We start from the raw sequence: 16,481 nt of genomic DNA on the forward strand, positions 1-16,481 counted from the left end.
TCATATCACCACCAAATCAGTGGCTAAGACAATCCATCATCAAATTTCTCATTGAAAAAGAAATCTTGACATTAATGAAATGGATAAATTTGCAATCATCTGAGCTCTTCACTAAGTAAAGAATATATGGTTCCAAGGTGCTAGTATGAATGAATCTTGATCCTCTAATTTGACAATTTTAGGTATTGTTTGCAATTATAAAAACATGACAAGAAAAATATTTTATAAGGATGAAGTAGTGTATAGGATAGAATTCGTCTCAATTTCACATAATTTTTGCTTGGCATTTCACCCCAGGCCTAACTTTATTATCATGAAGGATCGAAGAAAAGCAACAAATTCAAACAGGAACAAAGCTAGCGGCGTCAAAAGCAATAGAGCAGTTTTAAATAAGCCTATATAGTTGATTAAAAAATTCATTCAATAAAATAAATAAGGAATGCCACATGCATGTCAAAAGAAACAAGAACATTTGAAAGCTCGTCTTCTTCCTAGAGAGGATAGTTACAAGCAGCAACACAACATGGAATCCTGGTAATCGCATTACCCAAGGTTCCTGAAACAGAGTGAAAAGAAAAATTAGTAAATCAAAATGTTATCAATCGTAAGAAAGTTCAGAAAAAGAAAAATGATAAAGACTGAACAATCTGAGAACAGAAAAAACACTGAATGTCATGATTCAAAAACAGTATTTTCTATCCAAATGTTATATGCATTGTAACCTAAATAGTAGAGTGTATAGATTGGAAATCTCATGATATTGCCGCCAAGAACAAACATGACTAGTCTTCCATTGATCCTTTTTTTTCCCATTAAATTAAAAAGTCATCATATTGTTTATAACCTTTGATAGCATTATTCAAATTATTCAACCACCACCATCATGTAAAATTAGTGAATTAGACAACGATACCAGCAAGAGACCACCACAACAACCATAATAAAGCAGATAACTTTTTCACTTTTTGATTTGAAATTCGGGCTCATGAAAAATCCTTGGACCTTTCGATCATGCTTTCAAAAGCCTATCATCCATCCAGTTGAACTTTCTTTTAATTCAGATTTTGGTAGGAAATAAACAATGAATAAATGAATTGGTTCGATTCAATCTAATTTGCACAGACAAATTGAAAAATAACAAAATTGATGGCACTCTAAACATACAGAATCTAGTGTCACACCAACAATGGATCGCAAATCCAACACACACATAGGTTGATGCGAAGTGTTAATAAACTGTGGCTCACACCAACAATGTTAAATACTTTCATACCATAAATCAAAATTCTCATTCATAAAAATAATATTACAAGACATAAGGTATTTCAATAACTAGACGCAGGGAGACTAATAGTTAAAGAATCAAATTTCTGTTAACATATTTAAGTACCTTAGTTATCTAATAAATATAATGAACCTTATTAATATACCTATTATCTTTCTCATATAATTGTATTTTTTTATAGTAGGATTAAAAAGGTAGAGAATAAAATAAAATTAACATTTATCTCAATTTAATAGGACATCAATGTGTCATATGAAAGTCACTGTGATTTTTTAGAACATCTACATTGAACGTATTTATATGAGTTGTTTAATATTAAAGATATTTATTTAACTTTTTTTTAATTGAAACATATGATTTGAAGTTGTTTATATAAACATGGGTACTTATGTTGTTTAACAATTATATCATAAATAACATAATTTTTAAATATTATAAGACCTACAAAATTAAGTTAAATACTCATTTTAATAATTTTAATATCAAAATAAATTTTTTTATAGAAAATTTAAATTTATATAAAGTTATAAAACTTACAAAATTAAAATAAATAATTTATCTAAGCAATTATACATTAAAATTAGTATGTGTAACATCATTTAGCCTGTAAATTGAAATGAACAATGAATTATTGTTCAATTTTTTTTTGGAAGCAAGTGTTGATCACAAAACTAATTTTGCTATAAAAAAAATTAAATATACAATAATTTATACTTTTCTTGTATCATTATTATAAGGTTTAATTAATTAATTCATTAGAATTAAGGAAATAAGTTGATTTTTAGTTGAGAACATTAAATTCATTTTAAATTGACATTTTTTCCCCAAAACTATCCCATTGACAAAACTATCACAATCAATAGGTTTCATTGTTACACTAGTCTAAAATTGAGTTTAATTAAAGATATTTTTAAAGAAATAACTAATGTGGAGGACAATTTAGATTGAGTATTATATAAAAGATCAAATCGCACTTTTGAATTGGAATAGCAATTTGTATAACATTTTTGTGTATTTATCTCTTTTACACATTATTTGTTACATTTTATAATGATAGATATAAACCCAAAAAAAATGTTATACAAACTGTTATATAAATTATTGTACATACTGCATATATTACATCTCATAATAAAACTTTGAACAAACTTTTCTCTGTTTCCTACATTTTCAATGGGTGTACCACTTCCACACATTTCTTTTCCATTGCAAAAGAATTGGCTTGGCAAAGTAAACCTTTTGCTTTGATCCAAAATTTGAGTCAATCATTCTCAAACCTTCAAAAGCAGTTGATAAACGTAACCAAATCAATATTAAAGACTCGTTAAGCAAAATTAAAAGAGAAAAACTGTAAAATGAGTATTTAAATAAAATGGAGTTTTATTTTCGTACATGGTTAATATAGAGATTTTTACACTATCAACTAATAAAAAAATGTCTTAATTATAACCTTTTAAAGTAATTAATACAAAAATCCAAAATGTTACTATATTTGCGCATGTTCATGATAGATAACAAATATTTATACTGTCGATACATTTTAATTAAATACATGAAAAATAATGTTACATGTTTAACAGGAGAAAAGAGTGTGAAGATTTATTATTGCAACTCATCAAATGTATCGCTTTCATAATAATTTACTCTTATGTTCTGTTTAAACTTTGAAACTTGAGTATAGATGAAAATAAATTATCCAAAAATGTTGTCACAGTCACACATGAAATACCTCTTTATAAATGCATCAAACAGTTTCAACCAAAGCCCGTCGCAACCTCCCTTTATTCTTCCTTTCTTTGGCATGTTCAAAGGACTTACTACATGGTGTCAACATGTGGAACAATATACAAACAGACAGAAAACGATGTCCATTAATGATAGCAACATAAATTGACGCCTCCACGAAATAATATTAAAAGACATCACCAAAGAAAATCTTACATAATTAAAATATATTATAAAATATGAAAATAATTTTTTACTTATATATATAATCATTTGGGTGAACAAGATATCTTTATCCAAAGTTAAGAATCAAACCCCATGATTATATGTTTAAGAGATAACTTACTTAACAATGTTGCACATTGATGGTATATATATATATATATAATCATAGTATTAATTGAATAAATTAACGAAAGTCATTTACATTACCTGCAACTTTGTGGTACGCTCCAAGTAAGATTTGACTGTTTTTTGTCAATTTCAGACAATGCCATATACTTCTTCCAATCCTCAAGCAAAATTTTAAGATCATTGACTTTGTTGTCTATGCCAACACAACAATTGGCATGCATTGTTGAGACCTTGTTGAAGTCCTTGCTAGGCTCACAAAACCCTCCAAAATAGCTAGTGCTAAGGAACCTAATCTTCAGCTTCATGTGGGAAATTAAGGGGTGCATTTTGATCTTATTGAACACAGCCTGCTCACCCAACCCTGGGTACTCTTTGCTAGAGTTGAACCAGAACTTGTTAAACCAAATAGTTCGGTTATTCGATTTTATGTATTTAAACCCTCCATTTGGATAGTTGTATATGTCAGAGGAGTTGCCATTGAAAGCATCACAAGCTATTTGGAAATCTGCATCTTCATAAAATTGTTTGAAGGGATCTCTAAGCCACATTATATCAGTATCCTGCAAAGAAAAACAAAGAAAAACAAACCCTTTACCTTGTTGTCTTGTGTGGTAGAGTGTGTGCATTGTAAAGATCTTACGAAGCTTTTTTTTTTTTTTTCAAAAGAAATACATGTATAATTTTGTATATATACCGTGAACACAAAGTTATATCCCATCTCAAGAACAGAAGTGAGGAATTCAGTTCTTCTCCACATCATGTGTAGGTATGTCGGGGTCATGAATAATACTTCACCGGTGAAATTGGCACCTTTAGTTTCAACTTGGTAACAATGTTTGTGCAAAGCAAGGCAATAAGCATTTGTCTTTTGGTCCCAAGTTATTACCACCAAGTGATTTAAAAGCCATTGTGTCTCATTCCCTAGGCGAAAACTCTCAAGAAAGAGGTCAAATACCGAACCTGGCTTTGCCCATGCATCGTTTAAAGTTGTGATTATCACTGTCTTATCCTTCATAGACGCAGTTCTAAAAACACTCTCTAGCTTTGATTCATAACCAGCCTGATGCATAAAGTCAAGACTACATCAAATACTTGGTAACCCAAGTTCATATTTCTCTGAAGAAATTTTCATGAGACTAGCAGTGCAAAGTTAAGCTTAACAAATAACAACTAGTTAGCCATATGCTTGTCAAAAAGATAAAATAGTACAATCCCTTCATAGAGTGCAAAAGCATCAAATGAGCAAGAAATCAAATTATCTGAGATTTATGTAACAAATAATAATCCACAATGGTTAGAAAAAATCCAAAAAGAAGGGCAAAAGTTGCAAGACATCAAATAGGAAGTGAAAAGTAAGTGATGTAAACAAACTTCTAAACATCAATATAACAAAATGGTACGTACGTACCCTCCATTCACATATATATCAACAAGACTAGTGACACATATAGCTATTTTGGGTGAAAATTGTATACAAATTCTACATTTGCAGTGACCTCCAAGTCCTCACAATTATGCAAAGTATATATACAACTACAGAATGGTAGCAGACCGTGTGAAATTAGCAGGTAAACTGTCATTATGATAATGGCATCCACAAAAGAATTATATCTCCAAAAGGAATATATCCCATTATTCTTTTTCCAGTTATGCATCAATAATCAAACAATTAATGCATTAATAATATCAAAAATCAAAGAATCAAAATTATAATTTAACCAATTAAATAACATAATTAACTAAGGTACGTTTCCACAAAAAGAAAAACCTTAGGTACGTTTATTCTCATATAAATGCTGATAATTCAAAAACTTAAATGCAACCGGGAATCAGACATAACCGATCAAGTAGAGAAATTTGTTGTCGCTATCTTAAATCACCAAACCAGAATGTCAATGTCAATAGTTTAAGTTTGTGAATGTTTAATTAATAAATGATTTTCTTCAATGTGTTATTTAATTTCGAATTGATTAGCAATCCCACGTCGGATTAATTTCTTTCTTGAGTATCCTTGAAAGATTATATATATAAGAAAACTTAAGTAAGGCTTTAAGATCTAATCCCATTTATCTTATAATAGCATTCATTGTTTTTTCTCTAAGAGAAAAATTCGGAGAAAAATATAGTTTTCCCTATGAGGTCTTTTTAGTATTTTTATTTTCTTATTATTTTTAAAAGAGATTGTTAATATATATTCTCTCATTGTATTTTAAAAAGAGGTCATGCAATCTCTTTCAGATGGTGAAAATCTCTTATATTCTTATATGTGGGTTTTCCCTCGTTGAGGGTTTTCCACGTCACGTTGTTACTCAAATACCCAAATTATACAGCCCACTTGGTCAATATAGTCAATATTTTGGTATATAGTATTGTTTCAATATACAGTATACTATCCACGGTGTGGATATTGTTCACGATTACTATGCACGTGTACTTTAGCAGGGTGTCAACACACACCAGATTAACTTGTAGTATTGTATATACAGTTGAAAAATTATTTGGTGTTAAAGGAGGGTGGAAGCTAAGGAATTAGGATAAGAATGACAAGGATAGAGAATTAAGGATGACAACCAATACATACTATATATAGTATTTATTCTCATGTGCCCTGAGCTCATTTCCATTAAGCTGGAATTTTATCCATCATGAATATTTTTTTTACAAGTACTTACAGGATTTAGGTAGAATTGTCATCCCTAGACAATAATAAAAACTAAACAATTTCATTCTTGACTTTTCAACTTACTGACCAACAGAGTTTATATGACTTTCTTAGGACTGCAATAGGACTTGCTAAATCAGTCAATTCCCTAATTCATAGAATTTTTTAAAACTATCTTAATTGATCTGATTGTGACCTACTTTTCAAAATCAAAACTAGAGAACTCAATGGCTTGATCACAGAATTTGTTTTTTTAATCAAGTTTTTTTCACTAAAATTATTCTTGAAGGAGGTGGAAATGCAAGATATTCTTACGCAGAGAGAGATATTATATATATATATATATATATATATATATATATATATATATATATATATATATTGATTCTTTCTGGAAGAAGGAATATTAAAAAAAATATTCTAATTTGATTCTTATAAATAAGAAAAGGAAGTACATTTTATTGAAAATTATAAAAATGTCATTTCCTTTTTATTTGGTTGATCGCTTTTAAGAATTTACCACAAAAAATAATTATTCTTTCAAAAGAAAGATTGTTTTTTATGCATTGAATTTTTCCATAAACTAAAATCATATTAATTCTAAAAAAAATCTCTTTTATTCAATTTCTTATGTTAAAGTTTTTTAAAGAATAAAACTAGGTTAAATTTATAAAAACAATATAATGTTTTTATAATGATTAAAAAAGTGTATCATTAAGAATAAAATCATAAGGAAGATCCCATAAAAAATTAAAATAGATAAATCACACGTCAAATACCGAGTGGAATAATATATATATATATATATATTGAGAGAGAGAGAGAAACTCACCTTTGTTGATTGAGCAGTGAAGTAATGTGAGAAGGTATGGAATTCAATGGAAGAGGCAGAGTTAGAGAGAAACACCCACAACACAGGAAGTCCAGCAATGAACATGGTTAATTGCATCACCCTTCTAACCAAAAGCTGGTGGCGACGGAAACTCCATGCCTTGATGCCACCGGCATTCTCCATCGCAGAGGTGTTCTTCTTCATGTTTGTTTCAAGAGCTGATCAATTGGGGTTGCAAAAATGGTCTCTTTCACTCTTAAAGAACTTTGCTTCTACTTTGTTTTCTTCTTCAACAAAACAGCAACTATAGTAGTACTTTTTACGATATGTTATTGTTTGACTGCATTCACAATAACTGTTCATTTATTACTTTTTATATATCCTTCAAGTATATATTATAAATCAATCTTTTTATGAAGGCAAATTAATAAATTTATATTATTTCTTACATACCATTAATTGCTGTGTCTTGCATAATAATAAAAAATCTTCATATATAAAACTTTCGTTGTGATTAAGGCTACTTGTTTTGATATTAAATAAGTTGGTTATTTGTTTAATCTTTTATATAATAAAAAAGGAAATTTGAACACACTTTTTTTCCATCCAGAAACACTTTATAGAAATTTTCTTTTTAGTTTTTTTTTTTTTAAACAATAGATCAATTAGAGTGTAATAGAAAATATGTTTATAACATTTCTCTTGTATGAATTCATTAGCTTGTTTAAATCCTCAGTTTTTGGTTTAAATGCAAGGAAATCCTGGCCTCTCAAAGTTTACCTTGTTTAAATCCTGATAAAAGCAGTTATCCATTAGCTTGTCGATCATGGTCCAAACTCCAACCACAAGTAAACAACTCTTAATTGACACAAGATAAATGGTCTGGACAATGGCTCATTTGAGTTCCAAGTACTAAATGTACAAGGTTAGGCAGGAAAATTAAAGTTATTGCTTCGTCTTGCATTTATACTTACGATCAATTCACGCAAAAAAAATTCTGGTCAACTTGTGTAATATCTCGTGCTTATATCATATAATTTATTTTTTAATAGCTGATCTTATAATATATATATATATAGAGAGAGAGAGAGAGAGAGTCAATCAAAACTTATAATCAACAAGTGATTTGTCCAACTCTTTACTATATGTTCAGGAGTTAAATCAAAATGTAAAATTAGTCAAAATACGTAAATATCGTTTTTATTTAATTTAATTAGGTAAAGATATGTTAATTATGCGACCATTTGAAGGACACTTAATTTTCTCATTACTAAAAAAAAGGAAATGCTCATAAAAAAATATTAAAAAGAAGTTAAAAGCAAAATTAAATGTGTTTAACTTCTTGAATAGTGTTAGAGGCAAGGCCATGCAGAATATTCTTCATCACGAGAAGTTTAGTGTCACGTGGGATAATTCAGGAATCTGGAAGTGTCTCTTGGAGGAGTGATCGAAATTGAATTGTGATGGTGCATATTCTCTGGGATAACCAAGTTAATAGTGGAGTAGTCAGACACTGTCTTCAGATTATTAAACTTTTGGATGAAGGAGATCATTATGGAAATCATTTCTGAGATTTGCAATGTGAAAGGGCAGAGTTTCAACAATGTCTCTAGGTGCATATTCTGAGGGAAGCAAATAAATTGGTAGCTTCGTTGCCCAAAGCTGGTTTATCTTTAATCTCTGATGTTTGTTTTTACAATAATGTTCCTTTAAACTCCTCTATAGAGGATGTTGATGTAATCAATTTCCAACTGGGCATTAATTTATTTTTTTCTGGGGCGTTCTTTGCCTAAGTAATTCGGCAAAAAAAAAAACTTGAATAATAGTGAATTTTAACTTTAATTTTTTTTATCACGAGAAAAAGCAGTAAATAATGTCTTCCAGAGATTGTGAATGCGATGAGTATCCTTCTTTTAACATGATTTTCACTTAGTTAAAGAACATAAATTTTTATCACTTACACTAACTAGTGTTGGTTTTAATTTCAAACTTTCTTAAATATCATTTAATTACGGTATAAAATTTACATAAAAGACTTTAATTTATTATCTAAAATTGTTTATTATATGAAAAGATAATATATATTTATATTTTTAAATGATTAAGTGATAAGTTTATCTTATTTTATTCACATCGGAGACTTATTAAATGTAAAAAATCTACTTAAAAACAAAACATTGAATTTTAGTATAAATAGTTTAGCTTATAATATATTAAAAAAATATCATCAAGAAGTGTATGAATCATCTAAGGAGAAGTTGTTCCAGCTTAAGCTTAATTAAAGGTGTCGGGTTTGAGCCATAGCTATTCAACTGCGTTAAATACTTGAATGAAAATTTTTATGATCCATTATGATTCTACCCAACCAGAAAAAAGGATTGCTTCCATTAGAGAATACATATGCTCTAGACAAAAAAAATGATTTTAAAAAATATACCTGACTCTTTTAAATGATTATACGAAGATAAGTGCCAACAATTACTTTTTAACATATTTTTTAAACACATTTTCTATTATTAGTTAACATTTATTTAAAAATGATAAGTTGTATGACTCATATGTAATTTGCAATTAATTTTTGTTTAAGAAAATATAAGAGTGTATTTATTTTAGTGTATATAAGAGTGTATTAGAGTATGTTTATAATTTTTTTTTATGAATTTGACTATAATGTTGATTATTTATATATGACGTACCGTAGAGTGAAATTTTGTAAAATATTTTTTTTATTAAACGCCTCTTCTATTAATTCTTATATGATAAATCTGAGTATTGACATGGTTTGGTATAGTAGAAGAGATTAGTTTCTTAGAATGTAGTGACCTAATATATTATTTTTAAAATAAAAATTCAAATTTTGGGTTTAAATGCAAAATCGTCCTAGACGTAGGAATTTGCAAGTTCTTAGCGAAGTTGAAAACTCGTGTGATTAGAAACAATGACATTGGGATAACTCTAGTAGAGGAAAAACTCAAGGGACTGATAGAGCTAATCGTAGGTTTGATTGATCATTAGAAGAGAAAAGAAAAAAATTAAATAAAAAATAAAATTTGAAATTAAAGTGAAATGAAAAAGAAATAAGATCCATATTAAATAATAAAATTTTCCCTTCAATTTCTTTTCCTCTATCAACAACCAAACTTACCCTAAATGATCAATTTGTCTTAAGTTACATGAATTAATCCTTTGGAGAGTGTTGCGTGCGTGCAACCAAAGTTCATTGTATTTGCAGCAAATAAAGCTGAAATTATTATAATTTTTTTTCCCACGTGAAGTTACTCAAGCAAGGAGCAAGTCAAAGAATTTTGCCAATCACTAGGCTGCAATTGCATACTTTTAGGGTGTAACCTATATACTCTTGTACTCTTTAAAAAATATTAATTAAAATCACTAGGAGCAGGTCATGTACTCTTTAAAAAATAGAACATGTGCTCTTTAATACACATGTCACTGTCATGTACTATTTTTTTAATTTCTCGCCAAAAGAATCTCTGAAAGGTTCTCTTGTGGAAATCTTCATAAAAGCAGTTATCCATTAGCTTATCATGATCTAACCACTTGTAAGCTGTAACTATTAACGTAAGGTTTGGACTTTTAGGAGAATTCTTCCTTTCCAATCATAATTTTTTACCCAAAACATTTAAATCTAAAACTCTTAAGAGAATCAAGTCACTACAAATTTACATGCATTTGTGTCAATACAAATTTAATTACATGACCATCTAACGTCTAACGTATAATTAACATATAATTCTACGCACAATTCTGAGTTGGGTTATCAACCGATTACCTAACCTCAAATAGATTCAAATTAACCAATCCTAAACTAATTTCACTTCAATCATAAAAAAACAACCCAACCATGAAAAATGAATTCACAGTTGAAGAAAACAGGAAAAATGCATGCAAAATTCAGAATTTAGCTCAAACCTTAATCACATTCGTCACTGGAACCCTTGAATTGAGTAAAGCCTTTAGCCTTCCATGGACATTGCCATTGCCATTGAAGAATGATTAAAGAAGAAAACTTAGAAGAAGAGAGAAAACTTGAAGAATGAATAGAGAAATTTATATTTTCAATGGGTGTGTCTATCTCCATTGCATGACTCCTTATTTATACTAGTAGTGAAGAGCTTAATCAAATTAAATCGTAATAAATTCCTAAGGAAATCCTAAGATAAAATAAGGTAAAACCTTAAAACCCTAATGAGATAAAGTAGCTTCAAATCCCAAATGCTTTGTGATTTTATGATTTATGTACTTTGGATTCCCCAATGGGCACTTTTTTTCACGAGAAAGGAATAATAATAAAAATTACATGACAGGGATAGAAAGTCCCACAAAAATCAAACCAAAGGAGATTTTTACATTCCTAAGGGGATCACTAAAGAAAAGACATTTATGCTAATTTAGGCACTATTAATAAATACTTTTGCTTTTTTAAAAAAGCAAAATCTTTCAAATTTGCTCAACTTTTCTCTTTATTTATTTGGAACTTCAAATGGACGAATTTTCTTTTGATGTCTCCCTGAAAGATGTAGCAAATTCTATCCTCGAAATTGGCCGCTGATTTGGCATTGATCGAATGTCATGTCAGGATAAACCCATGTCATGCTACTAGCGGAAATGATGCATGAAACTTTGTAGCCATTTTTCTCCATGAATTCATCTGAATTAGCCAAGGCTTGTGAGATATGGAATTGTAGATCTTTTTCTTAACTTCCCAATGATACATAATTCTTCAAAATCCAACCTCTATAGCTTCAGTTATGCTTTGAAGAAGACAGAAACGTCAAAATGAGAGAAAATACTAAAATTAACGATGATTATTAATTAATCCAAATAAACCTCACAAATATAAAACTTAAGTCAAAATATCAATATATATTAAGCACGAACAGAAGTTATTGAAAATAAAAAATAAATTTAACATCAACGAATAATTATAAAAAAATAAAATAAAAAGCAAATAATATGTATTGAAAGTATTACACTCATCATTTCATTTATTGTTGTGTATGCAAATCATGACAAACTTCGGAGAAGAAGCGAATAAATATAAAAATACAGACACTCTTTATATTTGATCTTGGCAGCCTAAAGAAATACAAAAATTAAAATAAGTACATAATAAATGATAGCAGTATAATTTAGACCAAAAGAAGTAGAAATTGAACTTTGACTGTAAAATACATTGAAATTCATAAGTGCAAGTTTTGTGTCAGAATTATGAGAACTAGCTTGAACAAACTTTTCTCTGCTGCCTTCATTTTCTGTTGTATTGAATTAGTTTGGCAACGTAATTTTTTTCTGTCATCTGAAATTTGAGTCAATCATACTTCAATCTTCAAAACCAATTGAAAAACGTTACCAAATCAACATAAAATATACTCCTTTAGCAAAAAATGTAATGTAAACTAACAGATGAAGCTACCACATCTTTTCATAGTAAAGGCAAATACAAATTTAGACAATAAAAAAAATTCAAAGAAAACTATGCTACTTACAACAAACAAATATAATTTTGCCTATACTACTTTATAAAAATGTCATTTTTGTATTTCTTACCTAAAGATTATTGTTTATTTGTACAAGCAATTTTTGTTTAAAACATTTTCTGCATGAAATTTTATAAAATAAGAAATAAATTAAAAATAATGTGATAGTTTAATAATTATTAGTAAAACAAAAAAAATTAAACACAAAACATTTTCAAATACTAAAATAAAATGGTTATATATGTTCAATGCTTTTCAAAGAATCATATAATTGTAGACACTTTACCTAACTCTTTATACATGCATCAAACAGTTACAGCCAAAGCCCGTCACAACCTCCCTTTAATTAATCAGATTCCTTTCTTTGGCACGTTCAAAGGACGTCCTGAATGACGTCAACGATGTGGAACATTGTAAAACAGATATAAATAATTAAGCAAATATCTTATTTTATTAAAAAAATGCTTTTTTTAAAAAATAAGTTGAAACAAATGGACCGTGTGAAAAGTCATTTTTAGATTACCTGCAAAGTTGTGGTACGCTCCATGAAGGATGTGACTCTTTTTTCTCAATTTCAGACAATGCCATATACTTCTTCCAATCCTCAAGCAAAATTTTAAGATCATTGACTTTGTTTTCTATACCAACACAACAATTGGCATGCATTGTTGAGACCTTGTTGAAGTCCTCTGCAGGCTGGCAAAACCCTCCAAAATAACTAGTGCTAAGGAACCTAATCTTCAGCTTCATTTTGGAAATTAATGGATGCATTTTGATATTGTTGAGCACATCCTGCTCATTCAACCCAGGGTAGAAATTCCTAGAGTCGAACCAGAACTTATAGAACCAAATAGTTCGGTTATTTGATTGCACATATTTAAATCCTCCATTTGGAAAGTTGTTTAAGTCAGAGGAATTGCCATTGAAAGAATCACAAGCTATTTGGAAATCTGTATCTTTGTAAAATTGTTTGAAGGGATCTCTAAGCCACATTATATCAGTATCCTGCAAAGAAAAAAAAAACCCTTAAATTTGTGTATCCAACTTTTAATCCAAAACATTCTCTGGCTAAACTTCTCCATAAATACTTTAAAGAAAAATATAGAAAGAAAAAATGAAAAAGGTAATTTTTTTTATAAGTAACAAGGTAAAATCATTTAATTTGTTCAATAAACTGATTTTAACTTATAAGAGAAATTTATTTCATTTTTTCTTGTTATTTCTCCTCATATAATTGTTAATTGAATAATTTTGGTTCTCTCTTCCACAACAAGCATTTGGTTTCTTTTTTAGAAAATTTACAATTTTAATCTCATCTTCAAGTTATCCAAACATGTTCCCCTTGTTGTTTTGTGTGGTTGACTCTTGAGTGTGTGCATTGTAAAGATCTTAAGAAGCTTTTTTGCAAAACAAATAAAAGTATATACCGTGAACACAAAGTTGTATCCCATCTCAAGGATGGAACCAAGGAATTCAGTTCTTCTCCACATCATGTGTAGGTAGTTTGGGGTCATGTAAAATACTTCACCAGTGTAATTGCCACCTTTAGTTTCTACTTGGTAACAATGTTTGTGCACAACAAGGCAACGAGCAAGTGTCTTTTGGTCCCAAGTTATTACCACCAAGTGATTTGAAAGCCATTGTGTCCCATTCCCTAGTTGTAAACTCTCAAGGAAGAGGTCAAACATGGAACCTGGCTCTGCCCATGCATCATTTAAAGTTGTGATTATCACTGTCTTATCCTTCATAGATGCGTCTCTAAGAACACTCTCTAGCTTTGGATCATAATTAGCCTGCTGCATAATGTTTTCACATTTCACAGAGGAATTTTATCAAACACATGAAAGGAATATATTTATTCTCATATAAATGCTAATAATCCAAAAAAATTACTTTAATGCAACAATCTTGTGGAATCCAGCATAATCAGTCAAGTATAGAAATCTGTTGTGGCCAGCTTAAATCACGAAACAGAAGGTCAATTTCAATAGTTGAAGTTTGTCAATGTTATTTAATTAATAATTGATTCTCTAGCTTCGATGTGTCATTTTGAATTGACTAGAAGTCTCTTGTCAAATGAGTTTCTTTCTTGAATATTATGGATATTATACCAGTCAAATTCGAACTCAGTCTTTTATGAGATTATTTTACGACAATTATCATATGGACTAAAAATGAAAATTCTTTCTTAAGCATGAACTTATATAAAAAAGTTGAAGCGAGGCTTTAAGGTCTATCCCATTTTCTTTATCTTTATATTCTATATAAATTATTTATCATAAATTGTTTCTTATAGATTTTATTTATAATATAATGTATATATTTAAAATTATTTATTCTTTATAAATTTTGGTTATGTAAAATAAACATGTATTCTCTACACTGCATAGAATAAAATATTAATTTTTGTATTGATTAAAAAGATATTAAATATTGCAAAAGTAAACAAAAAAAAATGATAATATGTAACTAGATGAGTGTGTTTGGGAATGTTTGCGAAATTAATAATAAAACATTTATTTTGAAGCAACGTTATTTATGTTTTAATATTTTTATCTTAAAAGTAAGTAAATAGCTAGTAAAACTTTATAATTAAAATTTATATAATATAAAAACTAGCAAAATTTATCATAATCAAAAATCAATTTTTGACTTGAAATCAATTCGTAAGCACAAACCAAAATGTGAATATTCACCTAAAATCATATGAACCCGTAATCAATGTCATTATGGATAATCTAACGTACGTAAATCCTGATTTGCCCTAGATTATCAATACATTTAGATAATTAAATTCATACTAAAACTGCATTAGTTTTTTTTCTTCTAAAAAGTATATATCTCCATTTTTTGACAACTCACCAAAAATACTAGAAGAAATTCACAACTACATTTTACCTCTTTTAATAAGAATAATTTTGTCCAAAGTAATTTTGATCATAATGATTTATTTAATTAATAGTATTTAAAAAAGGGTGTATCAACTTTTTGATTGGTTTGCAAGAAAAATAAGCATCAAAGGCCAAAACCCAAAAAATTCACTCCTTTCATTCTCCTCTATCAATTGCAAAATTAAACACGCAAGTACACTCACAAACATAGATAGAAAGGGTCACCTTTGATGACTGAGCATTGATGCTATGTGAGAAGGCAGGGAATATTCCAAAGGGAGAAGCAGTGTTATAGAGAAACATCCACAACACAGCAAGCCCAGCAAGGAACATGGTGACTTGCATGACCCTTCTCATCACCCAAATGTGGCTACCGGAGCCACTGGAACTCCCTTCCTTGTCGCGGTCAACGCTGGTGGAGGTGTCCTTCATTGTGAAAATCTTTACTTCTTTCTTTTATTCCCCAACATAACACCGAACGTAGTACCTTGTGTTTTGTAGTATTTACAAAATATAAAGATTTCCCAATAATGTTGTTAATTTTGCGACACTGTTGGAGATCTTACATGATTTTATAGGGTTTGGGGTTATCGTGTGGGGCTGGCTATACAAGGGATTTGAAAAGAAACATTATTAAGTGTGCCCTATGAAGAGTGTAACGAGAGAGAGAGATATATTGGTGAGGGAGGAATGAGAATGATCACGTTGCAAAAGGAAATTAACTTATATATATGTATTATGAATTAATATTAATTAGAGTTAATTTAATAAATATGTACCGTTGTATAAACTTTTAAGATAATTGTAAATGTAAAAAAAAATGTTATTAACCGATAAAAATGATGTTTTGGTTAATTTTAAAAATAATTATTATAGAAACTGATAATTTACTATTGAATAGTGTAAATGTCAGCATGTGCATTATCTATTCTTATTATAAAAGTTTTTTTTAAAAAAAAAATAAGTCAGCAAGTGTGTGTACACTTTTATATCAATTCATCATAAGAACCGATTATGTCTTGGGTAGGAGGATACATTGCTTGTTGTTATATTAATTAGGATTATTTTGTAAGTTACAAAGATAATGAATCAAATGAGAATAGAAGAAAACTAAATAGAGCACCTAACAAAGGATTAAGTGATAAGTTTATCTTATCTTATTCATTTCGGAGACGTATTTCATTAAATACTACCTCTGTTATTATTTCTTTTCTTATATAATAAACTTGGGCAT

General features: G+C 28.9%; 2 protein-coding genes across 6 annotated transcripts; both read right to left on the minus strand.

The window, feature by feature from the left end:
* Window positions 1–3,438: 3,438 nt before the first annotated feature.
* On the minus strand, window positions 3,439–7,062 carry LOC100781814 (uncharacterized protein At4g15970). Its single transcript, XM_014768796.1, has 3 exons — window positions 6,859–7,062; window positions 4,059–4,424; window positions 3,439–3,924 (listed from the first exon to the last, which is right to left on the minus strand). Exons 1-3 carry the CDS (start codon window positions 7,060–7,062, stop codon window positions 3,439–3,441), a joined length of 1,056 nt encoding a protein of 351 aa, XP_014624282.1.
* Window positions 7,063–10,991: 3,929 nt separating this feature from the next.
* LOC100782354 (uncharacterized protein At4g15970) lies at window positions 10,992–15,927 on the minus strand. Of its 5 annotated transcripts, none has more exons than XR_005889099.1 (5): window positions 15,473–15,927; window positions 13,784–14,152; window positions 12,880–13,361; window positions 12,643–12,741; window positions 10,992–11,630 (listed from the first exon to the last, which is right to left on the minus strand). XR_005889099.1 is itself a non-coding variant. In XM_006599655.3 (4 exons), the coding sequence occupies exons 1-4, from the start codon at window positions 15,677–15,679 to the stop codon at window positions 11,600–11,602; spliced, it is 1,089 nt and encodes a 362-aa protein (XP_006599718.1). In that variant the 5' UTR covers window positions 15,680–15,927; the 3' UTR covers window positions 10,992–11,599. The 5 variants fall into 5 exon arrangements, 2 of the variants coding, with proteins under 2 accessions (XP_006599718.1, XP_006599719.1); XR_001385312.2 differs by lacking the exon at window positions 10,992–11,630 and adding an exon at window positions 11,706–12,175 and having other exon boundaries at window positions 13,784–14,149; XR_418923.3 differs by lacking the exon at window positions 10,992–11,630 and adding an exon at window positions 11,708–12,175.
* Window positions 15,928–16,481: the final 554 nt, after the last annotated feature.

Source organism: Glycine max, chromosome 16, assembly GCF_000004515.6.
Source record: "Glycine max cultivar Williams 82 chromosome 16, Glycine_max_v4.0, whole genome shotgun sequence".
Lineage (NCBI taxonomy): Eukaryota > Viridiplantae > Streptophyta > Magnoliopsida > Fabales > Fabaceae > Glycine > Glycine max.

Bases quoted from the DNA above. Each gene is read 5' to 3' on its own strand.
- LOC100781814 (XM_014768796.1), bottom strand. From the start codon at position 7,062: ATGAAGAAGAACACCTCTGCGATGGAGAATGCCGGTGGCATCAAGGCA. The intron at 4,425-6,858 runs GTGAGTTTCTCT...TTTATGCATCAG, and splicing joins TCACTGCTCAATCAACAAAG to GCTGGTTATGAATCAAAGCT. The intron at 3,925-4,058 runs GTATATATACAA...TTTTCTTTGCAG, and splicing joins GATATAACTTTGTGTTCACG to GATACTGATATAATGTGGCT.
- LOC100782354 (XM_006599655.3), bottom strand. From the start codon at position 15,679: ATGAAGGACACCTCCACCAGCGTTGACCGCGACAAGGAAGGGAGTTCC. The intron at 14,153-15,472 runs GTGACCCTTTCT...AACATTATGCAG, and splicing joins TCAATGCTCAGTCATCAAAG to CAGGCTAATTATGATCCAAA. The intron at 11,631-12,879 runs GTAATCTAAAAA...TCTTCTTCAAAG, and splicing joins AGCGTACCACAACTTTGCAG to CATAACTGAAGCTATAGAGG.